Raw genomic sequence first — 22,828 nt, 5'->3', positions numbered from 1 at the left:
AAATGTTAAATTTTAACAATTATTTTTTCTGCAGTTATTGAGATGATAAAATTATTTTTCTCCTTAATTCTGTACATATGACAAACTATACAAACTATGACAAACTATATTGATTGATAATTTGCCCTTCTTGTATTAAACTTTAAGGTTAAAGTTTAGGTCATTGATTTGAGAACTTTCTTGTTTTCTAAGACAAATGTTTAATGTTATAATTTTCCCTCCATGCACTGCTTTAGCGGTATCACACAAATTTCATGTGTTATGTTTTCATTTTCGTGAAGTTCAAAATATTTTCTAATTTCACTTGTGATTTTTTATTTGACTCATGAGCAACTAGAAGTGTGTTATTTCATTTCCAGTTATTTGAAGACAGTAGATATCTTTCTGTGCTTATTTCTAATTAAATGCCAGGTGGTCATAGAACATACTTTCTGTGATTTGAATTCTTTTACATTTGTTGAGGCTTGTTTCATGGCTCACATCATGTTCGGCCTTGATAAATATTTTATCTGCCCTTGAAAAGAATGATCTTCACCCACAGCTGGTGCAGTGTTTTTCTCATATTATTAGGTCAAATTGGCCCACAGTAATGTTCTAGTCTTCTGTATCCTTACTGATTTTCTGTTTACTTATTCTATCAATTATTGAGAGAGAGATGCTGTTTTTTAGCTTTGTTACTGTAGTCTAGAATAGCTGTTACTCTAGAACTACAGTGGTTTTACTTTTAAGCTATGGATTTTCTGGTGTCTCAACTGAATGCATGGTGGTGTTTAGTAAGGCTGGTTAGACCTCCAAAATTCCCCACCGCTGTATACCCTTCAGCATCTCTAGTCAGCTCACAGATTCCCCACAGATTCGAGCTGATCAGTTACTCAAGGGGAAGTCTGTGCAGATATATCTGAGCTCCTTCTGTGCACAGCTCCCTACTGCTCAGTACCCCATCCAATTGCAGCTGCCTTGGCAGCCCCAAACTCCAGTCACTGTTTCTTCTTCCCATGAGACTATGGCTTTGTTTGGGCTCCACTTCTCTGTGTGGTAGTTTGGAAAGTGGCCCCGGACAGGAAGCTAAGGTGAATCTGGAACTAGCCTTTTCTGCAGGTAGTACAGTATGGGGCAGCTAGTTGCAACTCAATAACTATTTGTTGAATGAGTGAAGGAATTCAGTGGGATCCGCACATTGCCTATTAAGGTTTTAAATGTGTCTACGTCTGGAGGAAGGGAAGCCTGTGAAGCTGAAATGATGACAATGATGGATGATGGGGAACAAGCAAGTCCCAAGTTGTAAACTTGGGGAACAGGTTCGTCTGGGAGTTCAGAAGGAGAAGAAACCATCACATTACAAATCTGGGTAAAATCACGTGGATATTTCCTTTCTCCCTTTCCCTATAGGGAGCTGCGTTTTATCAGAAGGCAGAGTGTTGGACGCAACAGAGTTGGGTTTGAGCAGTGGTGTCCAAATATTTTAATCACATCCCCCATTAGTAAAATAAAAATTTGAATCATCTTCCTAATATAGGTAAATTTATTTATTTATAAATTATTTTCATGTACCATAATTGGCTAGTGTCTCAAGGCATAATATGCGCTTAAGGTGATGCTTACCATTAAGGATAGTAAACAAATTCATTTTCAAATTCTATTCTTGGTCATCCTGGGCTTTATGGCTGGCTTCATATCATATCCGATTATGTGAAAACAAAGTGTGATCTAGGATAGATGAAACATATTGAGATGTTCTAATATTTAATAGTCTGTTCCTCACTTCAGGGGATTTCGTTGGACACCTATGTTAGAGACCTTGGGCTTAGGGAAAAGGCCTCAGGGAAGTCAGGGGGCCTGGCTGAGGTCAGCACCTGGCTTCCTTTGAGAAGCTGCCAAGTCTCCCAGCCAGAAGCATGCTCCTGCTGCCATCTCCTGCACTGCTCTCACTGGTGGTGTTAGTAACGAGGCAGCTGGAACGGGGAAACCCAGCAGCCCTCAGTGTGAAGCCTTGTCACAGCTTTGTCACTAGCTGGCTCTGGGACCTTGAGCAAGTTGATTCTGTGGATCGCAGCAATCTCAGACGCAAACATAGGTCTCATCTAATTTCCAATCCCACCTTTCTGTAAGAAGTAGCTCGGTATAGCGGCTTCTAAAAATCCTGGGTTCAAAACCACTTAACATCTATGTGGCCTTGAGCGAATGAGTTAGCTTTTCTGAGCCTTGTTTTCTGATCTATAAAATGCAAACACACTTTGCTTGTGAAGATTAATTGAGATTACATACATAAATCAAAGAAACAATATTTTTCTATATCTCCTACACCTGTGGCTCTCACGTTTTATATGGGGCGTGAGAATCCCTGGGAAACTGGGTGAAATACACGTTCCTTCCCCACCTCCCCACACTCCGTCCCTCCCCATTCCTCCCATCCCACCGCATCCCTGATTCTGAATCAGAGTTTCTGGGGGGGAGGCCCACAATCTGCATTTGTTTATTTATTCATTTATTTAGAGATGGAGTCTCATTGTGTCACCCAGGCTGGAGTGCAGTAGTAAAATCTCAGCTCACTGCAAACTCCACTTCCCAGGTTCAAGTAATTCTCCTGCCTCAGCTTCCCAAGTAGCTGGGATTACAGGTGCACACCACCCTGCCCAGCTAATTTTTGTATTTTTAGTAGAGACGGGGTTTCACCATGTTGGCCAGGCTGGTCTTGAACTCCTGACCTCAAGTGATCCACCTGCCTTGGCCTCCCAAAGTCCTGGGATTACAGGCATGAGCCACTGCACACAGCCCGGCAATCTGCATTTTGAGGGACTCTTGCCTGCTTGCACTGCACCAGCCTGTGTATACCGCCTGCCACACCAAGCACAGAGTCTTGCACTTGGAAGTGTTCAAAAGAAAACAAAAGGGCAAGACAGAAGAAGGTAAGCAAAACAAAGGGCTTGTGCTCCTGCAGGTCAAACAATCCCCAGCCAGGCTGCTCAGCACACCACCCACAGGTCAAGGCTTGCCAGCCCAGCCTAGCCCAGCCCTACTGGAAAGTTCACTGTGGTCAGACCATGTTTTTCGGCTCTCTGCTCTCCTTTCCTGTGGCTCTGTTTTGACAGGTGTATCCAGGGCTGGCGCAACAGAAGTTGTCAGCTCAGCCCTGGCTAGAGACGAGTTGGTGGGAGGGCAGAAGGCTTGCCCAGCCCCCTGTCGTGCCTGGGTTGGAGAGGTGGTGAGGTCGCCAGGGTGAAATGAGTGGGCTGGCCTGGGGTTTTTAGAGGCACTCAAAGGACATAAGCCAGGTCTGTGGCTTCCAGCAAGCCCCTGCTCTCCTTAGAAGGAGGCCCAGGCAGCCTGGCCTGGTGGTTCAGGTCTGTAATCCCAGCACTTTGGGAGGCCGAGGCGGGTGGATCATGAGGTCAAGAGATCAAGACCATCCTGGCCAACATGGTGAAACCCCCATCTCTACTAAAAATACAAAAATTAGCTGGGCATGGTTGTGCACTCCTGTAGTCCCAGCTACTCAAGAGGCTGAGGCAGGAAAATCGCTTGAGCCCGGGAGGCGGAGGCTGCAGTGAGCCAAGATCACGCCACTGCACTCCACCCTGGTGACAGAGCAAGACTCCATCTCAAAAAAAAAAAAAAAAAAAAGAAAGAAAGAAAGAAAATAAAGAGGCCCAAGAGTGACTTCAGGGCTTTGCAAGTCTGGTGGAGATTAAAATCACCCCAGTGGTGAAGGCTGGGCTTCTAATCTGGGGACTGAAATTCCACTGGCTGTTACCACTCAATGTGCGTTCAGACTTCATCGCCTTGGCCCTGGAAAGTTCCACAAAATAATCGAGCAGGGCAGGAGAAGGAGCACTTGGTTAGAATTGCAGGACAGAGGAACACAGCTTGTCAGGCTCAATGGAGGCAAGAGCAGTCCACTCCCTCTGTTTTCTGATGATGAAACTGAAGGTCAGAGAGGGCCAGTGCTAGGCCTAAGGTCCCACAGTGATGAAGGGCCAGCAGGGCAGAAGCACAACCTGCCCCGTTTCCATGGCCACCGAGGCACCTCCATCATGGAGCTCACCCAATCACCCACTCTGAGGCGGGTTTCATCCATTTACAAAATTTATGAATATAGGGATTCTCAGCATTTGCTTCAAGCTTTGCAGTTCTAACTGTCCATCCCCTTAAGCCCCAGGTTCCGCTCTTTGGATTTCAGTAGTACCTAGAGCTGTCCACATACTCCAAAGGGCCACGTTAATACTGACAGCAGTTTGATGACTTAGGACAGGGAACAGGATTGGGGCGGGAACACTTCCCAAGAAATATGTGGTAGGAGGCTTCCTGAGGACCCTCACCAATAGGAAAGTAGCCTGAGAACTGGATCTACCACTAGCCAGCGACACCAGACTGGAGTTCCAGCCCCAGATGTGCAGCAAACCCCTCGACTGCTCTCAGTCCTTGGTTTGTCCCATGAGAAGTAAAAGACTTGAGCCTCAGACCCCCCTAGGTCCCTCCCAGCTCTCACAGTTCAGGGAGTGTGAAATGAGACACGCAGGCGCTGGTGTGCTGGTTACTCACCTGCAGAGGAGCACGGAGCACACCCACTGTGGCCCAGGAGGCTCTTCACCCATATAATAAGTCCCACCGTGACAATGGCTGATGTTTACAGTGTGTTGAACACTGTCAGGTGCTGTGGACATCTCAGATGTTGGTGGGGAGGAGGGACCTCATGCTACTCACTATAGTGGAAGTGGTGAGGTCCATGTGAGGCAGCCGTGTTTGGCCCCATCCTCACTCCCCTGCCCTTTTGCTCACTTCCTCAACTAAGCACCTACCAAAAAAACTCCAAAAAAAAAAAAAACACACAAAAAACAGGGCCCCATGCTTGCACTAGGTCACGTTTTGCCAGTGAGTGAGGCTGCTGTGCCGACTCACAGAGGATCCGGCTGTCCTCTTCCGTAACCCGCAGACCCCGCCAAGCCAGGCCCCTTGGGGCAAGTCTGGCCTGGTCTCTGCCTCCTTTCCTGTTCTATCTCCTTGTCTTGGAGACAAAAGCCAGAAGCAGGAGATATCACTCACATGTTCAGGCCTGCCCTGTTTTCCAATCTTGTTTTAGCCAAAGAGCTCCAGGGCCAGGCTGCAAGATGCATTGGGCTTACCATTTCCCGCTCTGTTTCTGCTCTCTCCGAGTAATTCCCTCAGACGCTCTTGGTCCCTGGCTGAACTCAGTGTTTCTAAAATGAAGTTAGACCCAACTCCACAGTGAGATTGAATTTCTGGGGGACCCTTGTCACTGGTTCTCCTTCAGAGGCCCACCTGGAGTGCAGCCCTGAAGGCATCATGCCCCCAAGTCAGGCAGAAAGGACTCAAAGACACCTCACTCCTGGAAATAGCCCTTTACTGAGTCAGTAATACTATGCAGAATGGTATTATCATACATGGAGAGGAGAGTTACATGGCCGTGGGGTGTGCAGTGCAAACCAGTTGCACATCCAGGACAGTCAAGAAGGTGCGGAAAGGCTTTGAGCAGGGAAGGGCTGGTCTCTGGGTCCGTGTGGGAAGGAGACAACTCTATGCCCTAACCTTGCGGGTGGGCGGGGGGTGCCTGAATCTGTTTGAACATGAAGGCAAAGCAGCTTTAGAGTGTAGCCAACAGGAGACCTCCACCCTGTGGGGTGATTTCTCAGCGCCCCTCTCTGCCAGTGTGTGCAGGAAGTTGGTGGATGCCAAGGAGTAATGACAGAGGGGGCCTCTGTGGGTGTCCAGGCCCTTCCCACTCCTAGTCCAGCTGGCTGCCCATGCAAAGAGGGCTCGGGCCATTGTGGGTCCTGGTGGGACCAGGTTGGCATGCAGCTGTGATCAGGACAGCCATGTGTGGGAGGCGAGAGCTGCCCTGTTGCAAGGGGTTGGCCCTTCTGCAGCCTGATCCTCCCCATCACTCCAGAGGAGCCCCCTTGGGGAATGGGGCAGGCCAGCCTCAGGGAGAGCAAGGGAGGCAGCTGTGCAGAGAGAACCTTCTGGCCTGCCTCTGTCTCCCATCTCCACTCAGGCCCAATGTTCCAGGGCCTGCAGAGTGCCCCCATGCAGATGAAACTCCTGCTTGAATTCCTTCTGGGCTGCTCCTGAAGGGCAGAGGCAAGGATGAATCGAGGAATTTTCTGGACACATGAAGAAATAAATGTTGAACTTTTCAGGGGGCGCTGTGTGCAATGCCAGAGAATGTCGGCCTTGTGGCCCCACTGTGCTGTGACAGACAGGGACAGCTCCCAGGTATGCTGTTCCCCTGCTTATGGGGAGGGTCTTGTGGTTGCCAGGTCTACTTTGCCTCTGGAGTTTTGGCAGTAACGCCCCACCTGCAAATGTTTCCTTGGGGCTTTTCAACCCCGGGGAGCCCTGGGAAACTGCTGGCCAGCATGGGTGCCCAGAGACAGATGTGAGACCTTCCTTCCGAGGTAGCTGCCTCCCTGGCAGGCTCAGTCACAGGAGAGGGGGTCTTCCTCTGCCCTCTCCTCCTGCCCAGCCAGGGAAACCCAGTTGGCCCACTTGGCCAGCAGAAAAATCTGTGTGTATGCATGGGTATATATGTGTTTGTGCGCACGGATATGTGTGCAGTGCATGAGTGTGTGCACGTGTGTGCATGCATATGTGTGCATGCGTGAGTGCCTGCATGTGTGCATGTGCATGCATGTGTATGTGTGCATGCATGTGTGCATGTGTATGTGTGCATGCATGTGTATGTGTGCATGTGTGTATGTGTGTGTGTGCCTGTGTGTGCATGTGCACATGTGTGTGTGAGGAGGGGCTGCTTTCCTATGGCACAGTCACTATGGGGGAGCCCAAAGCTGCAGGGTCAGCCCTGGGGACCCCCCTCATTGGAATCAGAGGACCACAGCTGTCGGTAGGTGAGGCTTTCTGGGGCCTGGATCTGCTCTGTGCCCCTCCGGCATTCTGTGTGACAGTGGCTCTGCCACAGCCCTCCTCAGTAGAAGCTCTAGCTTCCTGGTGGACCTGGAGGCCCCGGGAGACCAGGGGGACCCTGGATCCCTGGTTCACCCTTAGGCCCCATGGCCCCCCGCTGGCCTGGTGACCCTGTCTTCCCTGCGATTCCCGGTTTTCCCTGAGGCCCTGAGGGCCCTGGAGACCCCGGGGGCCCTTCTGGCCCTGGGGGCCCTATGTCCCCTTTTGGGCCTGGCTGTCCTCTTGGCCCTCCAGTTCCAAAGCTGCCCTTTGAGCCTTTGAGGCCTGGGAACCCTCGAGGGCCAACAGGGCCCCTTTCTCCCACAGGCCCGGCCTCTCCAGGTTGCCCCTGAGGACCCTGGGGTCCCAGGGGGCCCAAGCTGCCGGGGTCTCCTTTCGGGCCTCTGCCGCCAACAGGCCCTTTCACGCCCATATCTCCTTTGAGTCCTCTTGGTCCTGGAGGGCCGGGGGCACCTGAGGTTGGAGAGAAGATGGAAGAGGTCAGTCTCTCAGGGGCTCCCCACCTGAGGCTCACCCATGAGCAGAGCGGGCATGCCAACAGCCCGAGGGTCGAACAAGTCCAGCGGACACTATTTCTCACGGCAAGGCTTGCCGATAGCTCCACACACACACTGAGGTTAGGGACCGAGGGGCTGGCCAGCTTCGAGAAGAGGCCAAGGTTGTCCAGGATTGCCTGTCCCGCTCTGAGGCCAGTCTGACCTCCTGTACCTTCTCATGCATGGTCTTTGACCACTGTATTCACCCCTACCCCGCCCCCATGACTTCTCAGGCATTTGGGAACAGGGTTCAAGTCAGGTGACATGGAGGAGAAAACTAAGAAAGTGGGGCATGAGAAATAGGTGTGTCCCAGTGTGAGTAAGTGTGCAGAATGACAGCCCAGAGAAAGGTCAGTACCTCCAGGAAGCCCACCCTGATCACCCAGCCTCTTCACTGAGCTCTTAAGGCTACTACGTTGTGAGTCTTTTCATTGACACATAGAAAGAGAAGTCACCGCACAGTGAAAGCAAACACTGGGTACTATCCAATGGGCCCTGCTAGACTGTGCAGCCCTAGGAAGATGGCAGGAGCCACGGCTCACATCCCAGCCCTGGACACAGAGCCTGGAATGCAGTTAGGAAAACTCAGTATGTGCTTGAAGAGGGTGATTCACCAAGCAGCCATGGACCCTCCTGTGAGCCTGGCTCTGCGTGAGGGCCTACGGGAGTTGCCAAGATGAAGATATGGCCCTTCCTTAAGGAGCCCTGTCTAGCGCCCAGGACAGGGGTCTGATGACCTCACGTCCTTCTGGCTATGTGGGTCCGAGAGTCTCCACCCCTCATAGCTGTGCCCATCCTGAGGACACAAGGCAGAAAGTGGGCCTCTCGGGGGAAGGGATTCCGCATGCTGGGAGCTGGGAGCCCTCCACTGCCGTATCCAGTTCTGCAGCACAGGCCCCTTCATCCTGGCTGCTGCTACCTGAGCCCTCTGCTGCGCCCCTCTCTGTTTTCTTCCCAGAGTGTTTCTAAGTGGAGCAGAGTCAGTGAATACATCCTTTATTATGACCTAAACTGGAAACCAGAGCCCAGACAGAGTCAGCCCCACCAGAGCCAATAAAAACCTTCCAGTCGGTTCCCTGCCACCACCTGCCCTTGCCCACCTCCCGCCACGGGGAAATGGCCCTGCATGGCCCACGTGGCCTGCCAGCAGCAAGGCTGAGATTCCATTGTTGAGTTAACCAGGGATGAAGGGTGGCCAGCAGCAGCGGCAGCAGCCTGGCCTGAGAGAAGCCGGGAGGCAGGAGATGCCCTTGGCCTGCAGGAGCCCCTGGCAGCTCAGCAGCCAGAATGCCACGGGCCCAGGCTGGTGCCTGCGCAGGAGCCACCTCCCCACGCTGGCAGGACCTGCAGGGAACCAGCACAGCCAGAGCGTCTGTCTTCACCCTACCTCTGCTCCTGGCGCCTGGGCCAGCTGAGGTTTGGAAAAGCAGAGAGCTGTACAGAGGCGGAGAGGCCCCCCGAAGCTGTCGGCGGTGCGGCAATGCTGGCAACACTGTTCCAAAACTCAGATTTCATCCACAAAATTGCGTGCTCACTCAGCTTCCAAGGGCCCTGCAGCTCCATGACCCCTTCTCCTGCCACTCCCTCCTCCCTGTCTGGGTGGGCACTCGCCTCCTCCCTCTGTCCCGACTCCTCCCGGGCTCACTTCTCCCCCAGGGCTGGTCCCCAGCTCCCTGGTACTCCACTCTCTCCACTCTCGCCTTCTGGGTGGACAAGTTCACAATCCCCATCTCCAGCCTTGACTCAGGAAAAGCCTGAGAAGACTCGTTGGGACAAGGACGCCCCGCCCTGCTCCTACACACAGCTGGGGCCCCCTCACCTTCTTCTGGAACTCCATTCTTTTCTATGCCACCATCTTTGGTGGACAACCTCTCCTCCCTGTTCTCTAAGAACACAGCAGCCAGCTGTGAGGATTTCTTTCTTCTTCAGAGACAGGGTCTTGCGCTGTTGTGGCTGGAATGCAGTGGCACAATCATAGCTCACTGCAGCCTTGAACTCCTGGGCCCAAATGACCCTCCAACAGGCGCATGCCACCATGCCAGCTGATTTTTTTATTTTTATTTTTTGGCAGAGATGGGGTTTCACTATGTTGCCCAGGCTGGTCTCGAACTCCTGGGCTCAAGTGATTCTTCTGCCTTGGCCTCCCAAAGTTTTGGGATTGCAGGCATGAGCCATCCCACCTGGCCTATATCTGTGATTTCTAAGGGATTCTATGCCAGCAACAAAGGAGAAAAAACTCTCCCTCCTCCCCACCAGCCCCCTCCAGCTCCTCTTTCCCGGGAAGCTCTGGGGAATCTTTCCCTAGGTGTGGAGGCCCAAGTGCCCACATGTTCCTGGTGGATGTTTGTGCAGAAGCCTCAGTCATATCATTCCCTTCATTGCCCAGGAGCCGCAGCCTAGCGTGAGTGGAGGGAGGATGCAGGGAGAAGGGTTCCCTCCCTCTCTATATCCACCCCTAAGCCACAGCTGCCGTTTCTGACCCCATCTCTGAGAACCCAGATGGGGGTGGGAGGTGTCCCAGGCAGCGGCCGGGAGAAGATAGAGTGGACGATGTTATCGGGGGCCTGTCTACATCTTGTAGGCCTCCGCGTGGGCTACTGATGGGTGCCTGTGGTGCCGACAGAAGCCTCCCTTGCTGCCCGTGTCACGACTGGCGGATGGAGCTGCTCGGTGCTGGAGTGCCAGTCAGCCCCACTCACTCTCTGCCTGCTCCATGCCTCCTTGAATCTCCCACAGGGTGGAGAAGGGAGGGACATGAGAGCAGTGACATTTGCCAACTTCGTCGAGTGTCTGCTATGTCCCAGGCAGGAGGCTGTTGCTCCATTTTACAGATGACAATGTAGGTGCGGCGGGTGGCCACGTGCTCAAGACCACAGTGCTGGCGTCAGGATTCCAATCCAGACCCGAGAGGCTCTAAGACCCAATCTCCTTCCCCCATGCTGCTACCTTGGCTCCTGTGCCACTCCCAGCACTGCCTGCAGGAGGGAGAGGCTGTAATCCTAGGCACTGCCTGGAGGAAGGAGAGGCTGCAATCCTGGGTACTGCCTGGAGGAGGAGGACCCCAGAGCCTTTTTCTAAAGAGTACTTTGGGGTCCCCACTGAGTGAGAAGGGGACTCAGAAAGTTGCCTTCCTTAGGTGAGCAGGGCCCCACCTGCCCTCCAGGCCAGGCATGAGTCATGCCGGCAGAGGACTGACAGCAGGTGTGACCTGGTCTGGCTAGGGAGGAAGTCAACAACTGTGGTTTAGTAGTTAGTGTGGGGGCAAGGAATGTGGACAGAGGCTGACCAAGGCCCCTCCAGGCCGTGGTGCCACTGACCTTGCCAGTTACAAGGCAGGGGTGAGGGGCAGAGGAGAGAAGGGCTAGAGAAGGGCTAGTGGCTGCTCTGAGCTGAGGGAAGGCACTTCAGGCCACCAAGGAAGATGGGCAACAGTGGCCAAGGTGCGTGGGAAGGAGAGGGACCGGCACACCCTGGAGTCCGGTGGAGGGGGGCGGCCATGATTACTCAGGAAGCCACAGGCTGTAATCAGGCTTTCCAGGCTCATTAGGGTCCAGCCACAGCTGACCTCACGTCTGGGACCATGGAGTGGCTGGCTCTGTGGTCTGCGCTTGGGATAGGGAGGAGGGGGTGGGGTGAGCAGAGTGCCCAGTGTCTCGGGCATCAGCACTGCCCACCCATGGGAGGGGCAGTGCATGGCCCAGGAGGAGCCCATGGTACATCTTATGGTCAGAGGCAACTGGCCAGCTTACAAGGACAGACGAAAATAAAACAAAGGGGTGCCTCTGGAGGGACTGGCCTGGTGCCGTGGGAGGCACATTGGTGTGGACATCAGGCACCCAGGGTTTGAGACCCAGCTCTCATATTAGCAAAGCGGGTGGCTGGGGTTCAGGCTCCCCTCTGCTCCATGAGAATATTGGCCTGGCTCAGGGACTCTCAAACTTGCTTGTTGCCAACTGAGGGCTGTTAAAATCATGCCCATGGGCTTCAACTTCTGCTTACGATGGACTAGTTTGTGACAGATTCAACCTCCCACGGAGAACAAACAGAGCTGTTAGAGAAAGACCAAAACATCTTTCTGGAGGCTTTGGAGGGATACCAAGGTCCAAGATCCCAGAGAAGAGAAGACTCGTTGAAGTCAGCCTGACATCTTTTCCCCTCCAGGCATTTGTGGATTTGTTATTGGTTTGTGCAAAGAGGCTTAGAAACCAACAAAAGGCTGCAGCTATTAGGCTGAGAAGCTGAGTGGAGTTTTCAGCAGCATCACAGGGCTGAGAGAACAAAAACTGGGTCAGGGCCACCAAATCCTCTTCACTGCCACCTCCGCAGCTCGCTCCTTTGGCCTGAACAGCAGAATGACATGACAGTCTCTGCTTTTTCGTCCTTCACATGTAAACTCCTGAACACTTCAGCGTGGAAGTAGGATGGAGGGTGGTGCTTATAGAACACATTTGCAGATTGAATCCCTTTGTATCTTGCCCACCTTGGGCTTTTACCTTTTGTTCACACTTTCATTTATTTATTCACCGAGCAAACATTTCTTGTACTTTGCAAGAGCCAAGCACTCTGCTAGGTCCTCAATGAGTAACACAAGGAGCCTAGGTCTCCAAGCAATTTAGCATCATAATAATCCCTTATGCAGGGCACCCTTTCATATTTTACGAGAACTTGTTCACACCCATTGTGAACACTAATCCTCACAATTACCCTATGGGATACAGGCAGGAAACGCATTAATATTTCTATCCGCAGATGAAGAAACTGAGTTCAAAGTGTGGCTGGGTGTGATGGCTCATGCCTGTAATCCCAGCACTTTCGGAGGCCGAAGGTGGGAGGATTGCTTGAGCCCAAGAGTTTGAGACCAGTCTGGGCAACAAAGTGAGACCCTGTCTCTACAAAAAAGAAAGAAAGAAACTAGCCAAAAGCCCCGCCCCAGGTCATTTAGCTAATAAGTTATGATGGTTTTAGTCTACAATTCCCAAATGATAGTCCTAGCATGGACACAGTCTAGAACAGACACTGAAATTACCCTACAGAGTAGGAAGAGATAAATATTTTATGAGAGACACAAACACTGTGAAAGTACCACAGTCTTTCTGTTGAGTAAATAGGGGCTTAGAATTAATTAGAGCTGGAAGGGTTCTCAGAGATCAGCTGGTCTTACCCCTTCATTTACAGATGAATGAAGCAGAGCCCTGGAGGGATGAAGTGATTCTGCCTAAAGATCCAGAGCACATCAGAAGCCAGGCTTCTTGCCTGTGCAGTCTCAGAGTTCCAACCTTTCCATCAGGACTTGGCACCTTCCACATGGCTCCGGCCACTGCAATCCCTCCCTTTATTCCAGATAGCCGCTCAGTTCCGGCCAGGTGGAGACCTCGTTGCCAGCTCCTGTGTCACAGCCTGTCTGTGCCTGTCTCTGGATGAATGAATGAGTGACCAGGTCCCCAGAGAAAGGGATGTGCACTGTGTCCCGAAATTTGCTTTCAGATGTGAGAGATTTTACATGTGGTGACTTTAACAACCAGGAGGGAGGCTGGCCAGTAGACACAATTTAAACAAATGTGCAGACGTTGAACCAAGACTCAGGTGTAGCTCAAACAGATGCCCTGTTTTGCTCTCCACGCATGACTAGGACTCCTAGTCATGGAACTCCACACATGAAAACTCCACGCATGACTAGGACAGCAGCAAGTGTAAATTTCCAAGAGTACTATTGGTTATACTTAGAACTGTTCCCCTGTCAACACTTTTGGCACCATCTCCCTCTTCCCCACTCCCTGCCCCACACCCTATAGCTTAGCAGGACCTGAGCAGAAATGTCTTGTTGGCATCTACAAACTCATGCTCTGGGCATCTCCTTTCCTGGGTGGGCACTGGATTGTGTGCATTTCAGAGCACTGGGGAGGGGTCAGGATTTTAAATCAGAGTGACCCAGTGCTTATTCCTTTAAACTCCCTCCCCCATCCTCAGATTACTTTTCTATAAATAGAGTCACCAACATCTGCCTTGTTTACCATGCAAGGGTTGTCGTGAGGCTGAAATAAAACAAAGTGTGTAAATGGGCATTGTAATCAAGAAAGCTTTAAATTGCCTTTGTTCTTAGGTTGAACTCAATGAAACCACACACTTGCCAGGGGCTGAACCATAAGAACTATTTACTAATGCCCTTCCCTGGAACACTGTGTCCTAGAGGTCATACACATACATATTTTAGGTGAAATACTGTGGGAAGATTTCCGTTACCATGTCAGGGGACAGGAAATAAATTTGATGAAAATTCGAGAGCCTTCCACCTCGGTGAAATTTCCAGAGGTCAAGTGGAATGGTTATGTGGAGACAGATATCCCTTCTAAGGTGAAGGATTAGTTGTTGCATCAGGACCCTCCTAAAACCAAAAAGAACGCACAATGCCTAGTGGGCTGATTTGGACTTCGGAGGTAACGTATTCATCATTAGAGTGTGTATTTCTACTCATTTGCCAAGTGACCTGAAAAGCTTCTTGTTTGAGTGGGGCCCAGAACAGGGGAAGGCTCTGCCACAGGTCCAGGCTGCCGTGCAAGCTGCTTTGCTGCCTGGGCCATAGGACCAGCAGATCCAGTGGTGCTTGAGGTGTCAGTGGCAAGTAGGGATATTATGTGGAGCCCTTGGCAGGCCCCTAAAGGTGAATCACAGCACAATCCCTTAGGATTTTGAAGCAGCCCTCCCATTCTCCATAGATAACCACTCTTCTTTTGGGAAACAGCTTTTGACCTTCTACTGGGCCTTGGTGGAGACTAAACACTTAACCATGGGCGACCAAGTGACCACTGGTCTGAGCCACCAATCATGAACTGGGTGGTAGCTGATCCACTAATCCATAAAGTTGGGTGTGCAGAGCAATACTCCATCATCAGTTGGAAGTGGTATACATGTGATCTGGCCTGAGCAGGCCCTGAAGGCACACGTAAGTTACATAAAGAAGTGGCCCAAATGGCCAGGGGTCCCGCTCCTGCTACCCTGTCTTCTCTCTCCCAGCCTGCACCTGTGGCCTCATGGGGAGTTCTATATGATCAGTTGATGGAGGAAGAGAAGATTCAGGCCTGGTTTACAGATGGTTCTTCAGGATATGTAGGTACCACCTGAAAGTGGACAACTGCAGCCCTGCAGCCCCTTCCTGAGACATCCCTGAAGGACAGTGGGAAAGATAAAGCCTCCCAGTGGGTAGATCTTTGGGCTGTGCACCTGATCGTTCATTTTGCTTGGAAGGAGAAATGGTCAGATGTGTGACTATGTACTGATCCACGGGCTGTGGCCAATTGTTTGACTGGATGGTCAGGGATGTGGAAGCTACATGATTGAAAAACTGGTGACAATAAAATTTAGGGAAGAGGTCTGTGGACAGGCCTCTCCAAATAGGCAAAAATACTGAAGATATTTACATCCTATGTGAATCCTCACCAAAGAGAGACCCCAGCAGGGGAGGATTTAATAATTAGGTGGATAGCATGACCTGTTCTGTGGATACTAGTCAGCCTCTTTCTCCAGCCACCACTTTCATTGCCCAATGGGCTCATGAACAAAGTGTGCATGGTGGCAGGGATGGAGTTTATCCATGGGCCTTTTGAAGACTCAGTTACAGCACCAGCTAGGTGGCAGTACCTTGCGGGGCTTAGGAGTGGTTCTCCAGGAGGCTGTATATGCTCTGAATCAGCATCCAATACAGAGTGGTGTTTCTCCCAAAGTCAGACTCACAGGTCCAGAAATGAAGGGGAGGTAATGGCAGTGGCACTCTTATTCTTATACTGGTGACCCACTAGAAAATTTTTGCTTCCTGTTCCTATGACCTTATGTTCTGCTGGGATAGAGGTCTAGTTCCAAAGGGAGGAATGCTGCTACCAGGAGACACAACCATGATTCCACTGAACAGGAAGTTAAGACTGCCACCTGGCCACTTTGAGCTCCTTATGCCTCTGAATCAACAAGCAAAATAGAGAGTTCCTGTGCTGGTGTGGGTGACTGATCCTGACTGCCAAGGGGAAATTGGACTGCTACTCCACGATGGAAGTAAAGAAGAGGATGTCTGGAATGTAGGAGATCCCGCGGGGTGTCCCATAGTATTACCATGCCCTGTGATTAAGGTGAATGGAATATTCAACAACCCCACCGAGGTAGAAATACTACAGCCCAGACCCTTCAGGAGGGAAGGTTTATATCACCCCAGCAGGTAAAGAGCCAGGACCAGATGAGGGGCTTGCTGAAGACAAAGGGAATACAGAATGGAGAGTGGAAGAAGGTGGTGATGAATACCAGCTACAACCACGTGACCAATGACAGCAACAAGGACTGTCACGGTTATGGTATGTCCTCCTTATATTTTATTGTATTTCTCCATTCAGACATTCTGAATGTAATGAATCCTCCTTATTTCTTTAATGAATATATCTGTGTGTGTGTATAGCCAACAATTTTGTTTTCTGTATTCTCTTATTCCCTTATTGTGTAACATAACATGTATCTACTTTATAGCATAAATATTGTTAACTTTACATCATAGTATTTAAGTTACAGGGTATAAGCAAAAGAATAAAATTCACTCAAGGACTTTAACTCCTCTTCAGGGGAAAGTGTGTGTGTGTTTTTGGTTGAACACAGGAGAGTTGCATCAAATTAGGTGGAATTACGACCTTACTGTTGTCTTTATTTGGAGATTAAGTATGGTTTAAGGAGATGTGTACAGGTGCCAAGTTGACAAGGGGTGGGCTTGTGATGGTTAATTTTATGTGTCACCTTGACTAGATCAGATATTTGGTCAAATATAATTCTGGGGCCTTCTATGAGGGTGCTTTAGGATAAGATTAACATTTAAATAGGTAGCCTGAGTCAAGCAGATTGCCCTCCCTCGTGTGAGCAGGCTCATCTAATCAGTTGAAGGCCTGAATAGAACAAAGAGCTGAGCCTCCCCCAAGTAAGAGGGAATTCTTCCTGCCTGATGGTCTGCAAACTGGAATATCAGCTCTGCGGATTTTGGACTTGCCAGCCTTTCTAATTACAGGAGCCAATTACTTATAATTATCTATCTATCTATCTATCTATCTATCTATCTATCTATCTATCATCTATCTATCTCTCTATCTCTATCATTATCTATCTCTCTATCTATCATCTATCTATATCTATCTTCTGTCTATCTCGTCTCTATCATCTCTGTTTCTATCACCTCTCTCTTTCTCTCTCTCTCTCTCTCCATTATTGATTCTGTTTCTCTGGATCTATCTATCATCTATCTATCTATCTATCTATCTATCTATCTATCTTTCTTTCTATCTATCATCTCTATACTCTATTGATTCTGTTTCTCTGGGTCTATCTCTCTCTATGTATATACACTATTGATTCTATTTCTGTGGATCTCTCTCTCTCATACACTATTGATTCTGTTTCTGTCGATCTCTCTGTCTCTCTCTCTCTCTCTCTCTGTCTCCGTCTCTCTCTTTCTCTCTCTCTCATACATTATTGATTCTGTTTCTCTGGAGAACCCTGATAAATAGGGAAGACATGAGGGGGATGAGAGGAGAAGAGTTTTTCAGAGTGACAGCCTCCAGGGAGGGGCAGAGGGTTGGGTGGTTGGGAGCATTAATGAGGGGGTGGGAAGGGACAAAAAAAGAGGAGACAGTTGTCAAAAGACCAGATCTACTTATTTCTCTATTATGACATGGTTAAACAAATCTAAATATAAAAGTCCAGATTTGTATAATAGGCAAAGTTAGAATCCATAATACCTTTACAAAAGAGGTTTGCAAGGATGTTCTTTTCCTTTTTTTTCTCTCTCTTTTTTTTTTTTTTGAGACAAGGACTTACTCTGTCTCCCAGGCTGCAGTGCAGTGGTGCAATCATAGCTCACTGTAGCCTCAGACTCCTGGGCTCCAGTGATCCTTCTGCCTCAGCTTCCCAAGCAGCTAGGAGTATAGGTACACACCACCATGCCTGGCTAATGCAAGGACATTTCTTAAAGCTGCCTATTGCTGTAGGCATTTGCTATAGGATTGTGTTAGCCCACTAGTACTTTGCCTAAAACCAGGTACTTCTGTGTCCAGCAAGATCACCAAGCCTCAGTGGAAGCTTTGTAGCAGCCCTACCTGGACCGAGCTCTTACCTCGTAGGATGGTGACATTGCGAAGGATTTCTCCATGCTGCATATCCACCGCCTTCATCTCCTCCACGATCATGGAGAGGTTCCGGACGTTGAGGTCCAGCCGGGCACTGAGCAGGCTGAAGCGCTCCCGGAGCAGGTCTGTGGTGCCCAGCATGATGGAGACAGACTTGTTCAGGTAGTAGAGCTCCTCGGCATGGGTGTGGAAGCCCAGCGTGCAGGAGAGCCGCACGTCATCCAGGTACTTGAGCATGCTGTGCACGTGGTTGTCGGTGGCATTGATGTTGGTGAAGATGGTGCCAATTTCAATCTCGTGAGAAGCCATGCGTCCTTCCAGAGACTCAAACCTCTCCACGGTGCGGTTCTGGGCGTAGTGGGTGTGGTACTGAAGATCATGCATGTTCTCTTCGTGGTCGTCCAGGAAGGACGAGATGTTATCCAGCTGCAGCTGCAAGCCCATGACCTGGAGTACCAGGTCATGCATGCTCTCAGAGTTCTGGCTGATGCGCTGTGAGGAGGCCCCCAGGGTGGCCTGGATGTTCTTGACCGCCTCTCCAGTCTTGGTGGAGGTGGTGCGCAGGCCACTAAAGAGCCGTGTGTAGTTCTGCCAGTCGGTGACAATCTTCTGGAGGGTCAGGGTCTCCTCGTCTGTCTTCCGCTGGATCCCGTGGATCCACTCGGAAGTCTGCCCCACAGTGAAGTTGATCTGGTGCACTGCAGCCTTGACATCGTAGCACTCCTGGGTGAGGTCCTTGAGAGAGAGGTCCAGGCCAGCTGTGGTGGCCTGCCAGCCTCTCACCTGGGCCAGGAAGAGCCCCAGAGACTGGTTAACCTGGTGGATGGAGAAGGAGCAACTGCCCATCTCCTGGGAGATTTGCCTGCTGGTGGTGGAGAGCACCTCCTGGGCCTGCAAGGTCTGGTCCAGCTGCACCTCCTGGGCCAGAAGCAGCTTCTGAATTCCCTCCAGCTCCTCCTGCAGTTTTCGGATCTCTGGCCCCAGCTGCCCAGCTTCATGGCAGAAAGAGCAGTTGTTCAGGGCTTTCGGATCTTTAGGGGAAAGGGACAACAGTTTGAGTTGCTGAAGGGCCAGGGTACGACACTTCCTCTTTAAATTAAATATTTCGGAGCATAAGGAATTGGTAAGTAGTTTCCCAAACCTGCTTCCTTCCTGAAGTCCTGTTATGAATTCCTTCTTGGAAAAGCCTTGCCACCTCTATGGAATCTCATTTTTACCAACTGTCTTGACTCTGATCTGAAATGTAGCATTTAGGACATTTTCTCCTTCTCACCACCAAATTCTCAAGAATATATCCTCATAATTTTTCTTAGGTGGCCAGGAATTTCCCATTTAAATTTTATTTAAAAATTTCTCCCAATATTTTTATATCTGTTATCTTATTCAATCCTCTTACAATAATAAATTTGCAGAGAAGGTGGCACAGGGATTTCTGACTTGTGACTCAAAAGGAACGAGGTACAGAGAAGTGGCTTGGCAAATAGCCACGTATATTGGTGCCAGACCAGAACCTTCTATTTGCGTCAGAGAAGACTCCTCTAAACCCTTCTATCATTGCTCCTTCTGTCTCATTGTCTCTTAGATTGCTCCAGGTTAAAGCAGGGGATAAAGAACATCAAGAATTGTGGCATGACCTAAGCAAATTAACAGAAGAACAGAAAACCAAAGACCGCATACTCTCACTTATAAGTGGGAGCAAGACTGAATACATGTAGACGCTGGGTGCGGTGGCTCATGCTTGTAATCCCAGTACTTTGGGAGGCAGAGACGGGCGGATCACGAGGTCAGGAGATCGAGACCATCCTGGCTAACACGGTGAAACCCCATCTCTACTAAAAGTACAAAAAATTAGCTGGGCATGCTGGCGGCTGCCTGTAGTCCCAGCTACTTGGGAGGCCGAGGCAGGAGAATGGCATGAACCTGGGAGGTGGAGCTTGGAGTGAGCCGAGATCACACCACTGCACTCCAGCCTGGGTGACAGAGTGAGACTCCATCTCAAAAAAAAAAAAAAAAAAAAGATTGAATACATGTAGACATAAAGATGGCAACAATAGACTTCAGTGCATACTAGATGGGAGAGGAGGGAGGGGGCTATGGGCTGAAAAACCACCTATTGGGTACCTAGGCTCACTAGCTGGGTGACAGGATCATTCCTACCCCCCAAAACCTCAGTGTCACGCAATATAACCAAGTAACAAACCTGCACATGTGTCTCTTAATGTATAACAACAAAAGTTAAAATTATGAAAATAGATAAATAGATGGCACATATTTAAAAAAAAAGAAAAAAGAAAAGAATTGCGGCACAGCTTAAGGCAATGACGAAGAAAGGGTTGACCTGGCAGGAGGTTTTGCAAGGTCTCGAAACTCTCATTTCAGATGCATGAGGCTATTTTGGGAATGACGATCTTTGGCTTCCTTCTCTGCCTGTAGACTCTGGCTAGATCTGTGCTCCACCCAGAATCCCCTGCTCCAGTCCTGGGAGTATCCCAGGGTAGCAGCCCTCCTCTAATGGATGGAGATCTGGCTGGGGAGGGATCAGGGAGCCGGGGATATCCTCTGTGCCTAGAAGGCTGGTGAAGGTTGCTTGGTGCTGGGGCACTGTGGTGTGGGGAGGGCACCCCTGCCCCACCCTGAAGATCACTGCATCACAGTCATCAGCCCATCTACTTACCCAGGCCCTGGAGATTTTTCTGCATTAACACAAGCTTCTTGTCATAAATAGACTGGGTCAAGGAGATGTCTTCGGAGAGAGAGTCCACTTTTCTGAAAACTGTAGGGAAAACAGATGAGAAGCTGGGGCAGGGTCTAAGCTCAAAGAAACAGCAGTCATTCCTTGAGAAGGCATCCTTATCAGCTCCTCTGCAACCAAAACTTTTCACCTTTCTCCTTTCAGGCTTCTTCATGGCGGTTAGGGAAGATACTTCTTATGGCCAGAGTTTGCCAGAAGGCCCTTTAAAAACATAATAACTCACCCCCTACCCCACATTTTAGAAATAGGACCTGATCATAGAATGGAACAGGGAAAATTCAGAAAAATATATTTTTTAAAAAATTATTCTTATTCCTACCACCCAAAGATTGCTGCCATCAATGTTTTCACGTATTTCTTCTAGTCTTGTCTACATTGATAACCATTCTTCAGCTACATAGCTATATACAGTGTTCCCCCTTTACCTGCAGGGGATACATTCCAAGACCCCCAGTGGATGCCTGAAACCTCAGTGTATGGAACCCTATATATGCTATGTGTTTTCCTATACATACGTACTTAAGATAAAGTTTAATTTATAAATTAGGCCTAGTAAGAGATTAATAACAGCTAATAATAAAATAGAACTATTGGAACAATATGCTATAATAAAAGTTATGTAAATATGGTCTCTGTGTCTCTGAGAATATCTTATTGTACTGTACTCACCCTTCTTCTCGTGCTGACATGAGATGACACCATGCCTACGTGATGAGATGCAGTGAGGTGAATGACATAGGCATCGTGACTTATTGTTGGGCTACTACTGACCTTGACCATATGTCAGAAGGGGGATCATCAAGCCATGATGTTGCCGATTGACCTAGGGTAACTGAAACCGCGGATAAGGAGGGACTATTGTGCTTTCATAGGCAATAAAAGCAAAACTGGGATGTTCTGAACATCTCATCTGTTTTCTTTGATGTTGCTTTATCAGTATCATGTCATGGACATTTTTCCATCCAGGGTTAAATCACTTTAAAATCATTACTTTTGGTATCTGCATGGCACTCTATATAAATAATACAGCAAGTATGTAAGAATCTCCTATTGTTTGGGACACTTAAAGTACCTCTTCTTCTGAGCTCATAAATAAAACTTGATATATAAATATAAGTAATGCTTAATTCTAGAAATAATCCTTATATATGATGGTTATGTGTATATGACAATTCTCTTGGGATAAATTGCTTAAAGTAGAACTATGGGACCCAAGGGTATTAACATTTTTGAAGTCCTTGATATAAGCTGCCAAACTGCTGCCTAGAAAAGGTTACACCACTTTATACCCCACGGGCAGCCCTGCACTCTACTAAGGGGGGCCACGTTGGCCGGTGGTTAGAGCACGTCTTGGCAGCAGCAGGACACCCGGCTTTTTCCAGTGGGTGCCTGAATGGGCCTGGTAGTGAGGGAGGGCATGGGTTGTTCTGAGGTTCAGCAAGATGTTTCCCTCAGATCCTCTTAAGGTCAAGTACAAGGGGAAAGAATTAGTGCCACCAAGAGCATTGAGTAATACAGCTTCTAGTCCTAGTCTACATCGCATTTGTTAGGTGACTATGGGCAAGTCAGTTACCCTTTCCTGAGCTCAATTCAATCATATGTGAAATGAAAATGTGGAGCTTGATGACTCTAAGGCTCTCATCAGCGCCAAAATTCTATGCTTTCAGATTATTTGGAAGCTCCAGGCTCCAGTTAATATTGTACATCTCAGAGCTGTCAGTAGATTTACTTAATTAGTAACAGCAACATGTTGAGAGAGTTTGGGAATAAGCACATGCTGTTACATGAGATAAGCACTGTACAGTTTACAGTAGTTGTGATTCCATTTGAGCCTCCCTGCAATTAAGATTTCATGCATAGATGAATAAAGATACAGAGAGACTGAGTGACTTTGATTCCTATTCCTATGCTTCATTAAGTCTACTTCCAAGCCAACAGCCAAGGCTCACTCCGCTCCATATAATTCATTCACCTGCTCATTTCTTTTTTTTTTTTTTTTTTTTTTGTGAGACAGTCTTGCTCTGTCACCCAGGCTGGAGTGCAGTGGTGTGATCATGGCTCACTGCAGCCTCAATCTTCTGGGCTCAAGTGATCATCCTACCTCAGCCTCATAAATAGTTGGGACTACCAGCATGTGCCATCATGCCCAGTTAATTCTCAATTTTTTTTTAATTGAAATTAGTTGGGGTCTCACTATGTCGCCCAGGCTGGCCTCAAACTCCTGAGCTCAAGTGATCCTTCCACTTTGGCCTCCCAAGGTGCTGGGGTTACTGACATGAGCCACTGTACCTGGCCTTCCTTATTTCTTCATTGTGCATCTCAGGCTTAATAATTCTATATTTGCTTTTTAAGCCATTTTTCCTTACTTTTTATACTTGATTTTTCTTCATCCTTATAAAATTATGTTTTATGTAGACAATATGGCAAATAGTACATATATATATGTATATATATGACTT

The 22,828-nt window shown here is 49.0% G+C and overlaps 1 protein-coding gene across 2 annotated transcripts in view; it reads right to left on the bottom strand.

Annotated features, from left to right (window-relative positions):
- Positions 1 to 5,349: 5,349 nt before the first annotated feature.
- Positions 5,350 to 22,828, bottom strand: part of SCARA3 (scavenger receptor class A member 3) — a 37,925-nt gene continuing 20,446 nt past the window's right edge. For both annotated transcript variants that reach the window (XM_032144143.2, XM_058433599.1), the window contains 3 exons: positions 20,292 to 20,390; positions 17,605 to 18,648; positions 5,350 to 7,392 (listed from right to left, as the gene is read on the bottom strand). In XM_032144143.2, coding sequence (XP_032000034.1) covers positions 6,953 to 7,392; positions 17,605 to 18,648; positions 20,292 to 20,390 — 1,583 coding nt within the window. In that variant the 3' untranslated portion in view covers positions 5,350 to 6,952. The remainder of the gene's footprint in view (positions 7,393 to 17,604; positions 18,649 to 20,291; positions 20,391 to 22,828) is intronic.

The sequence above is a fragment of the Hylobates moloch genome, unplaced genomic scaffold (assembly GCF_009828535.3).
Source record: "Hylobates moloch isolate HMO894 unplaced genomic scaffold, HMol_V3 SCAFFOLD_22, whole genome shotgun sequence".
In the NCBI taxonomy this organism is placed as follows: Eukaryota; Metazoa; Chordata; class Mammalia; order Primates; family Hylobatidae; genus Hylobates; species Hylobates moloch.
The sequence above is the reverse complement of the archived record's forward strand: the minus strand, read 5'-3'. Positions and strand labels throughout refer to the sequence as shown.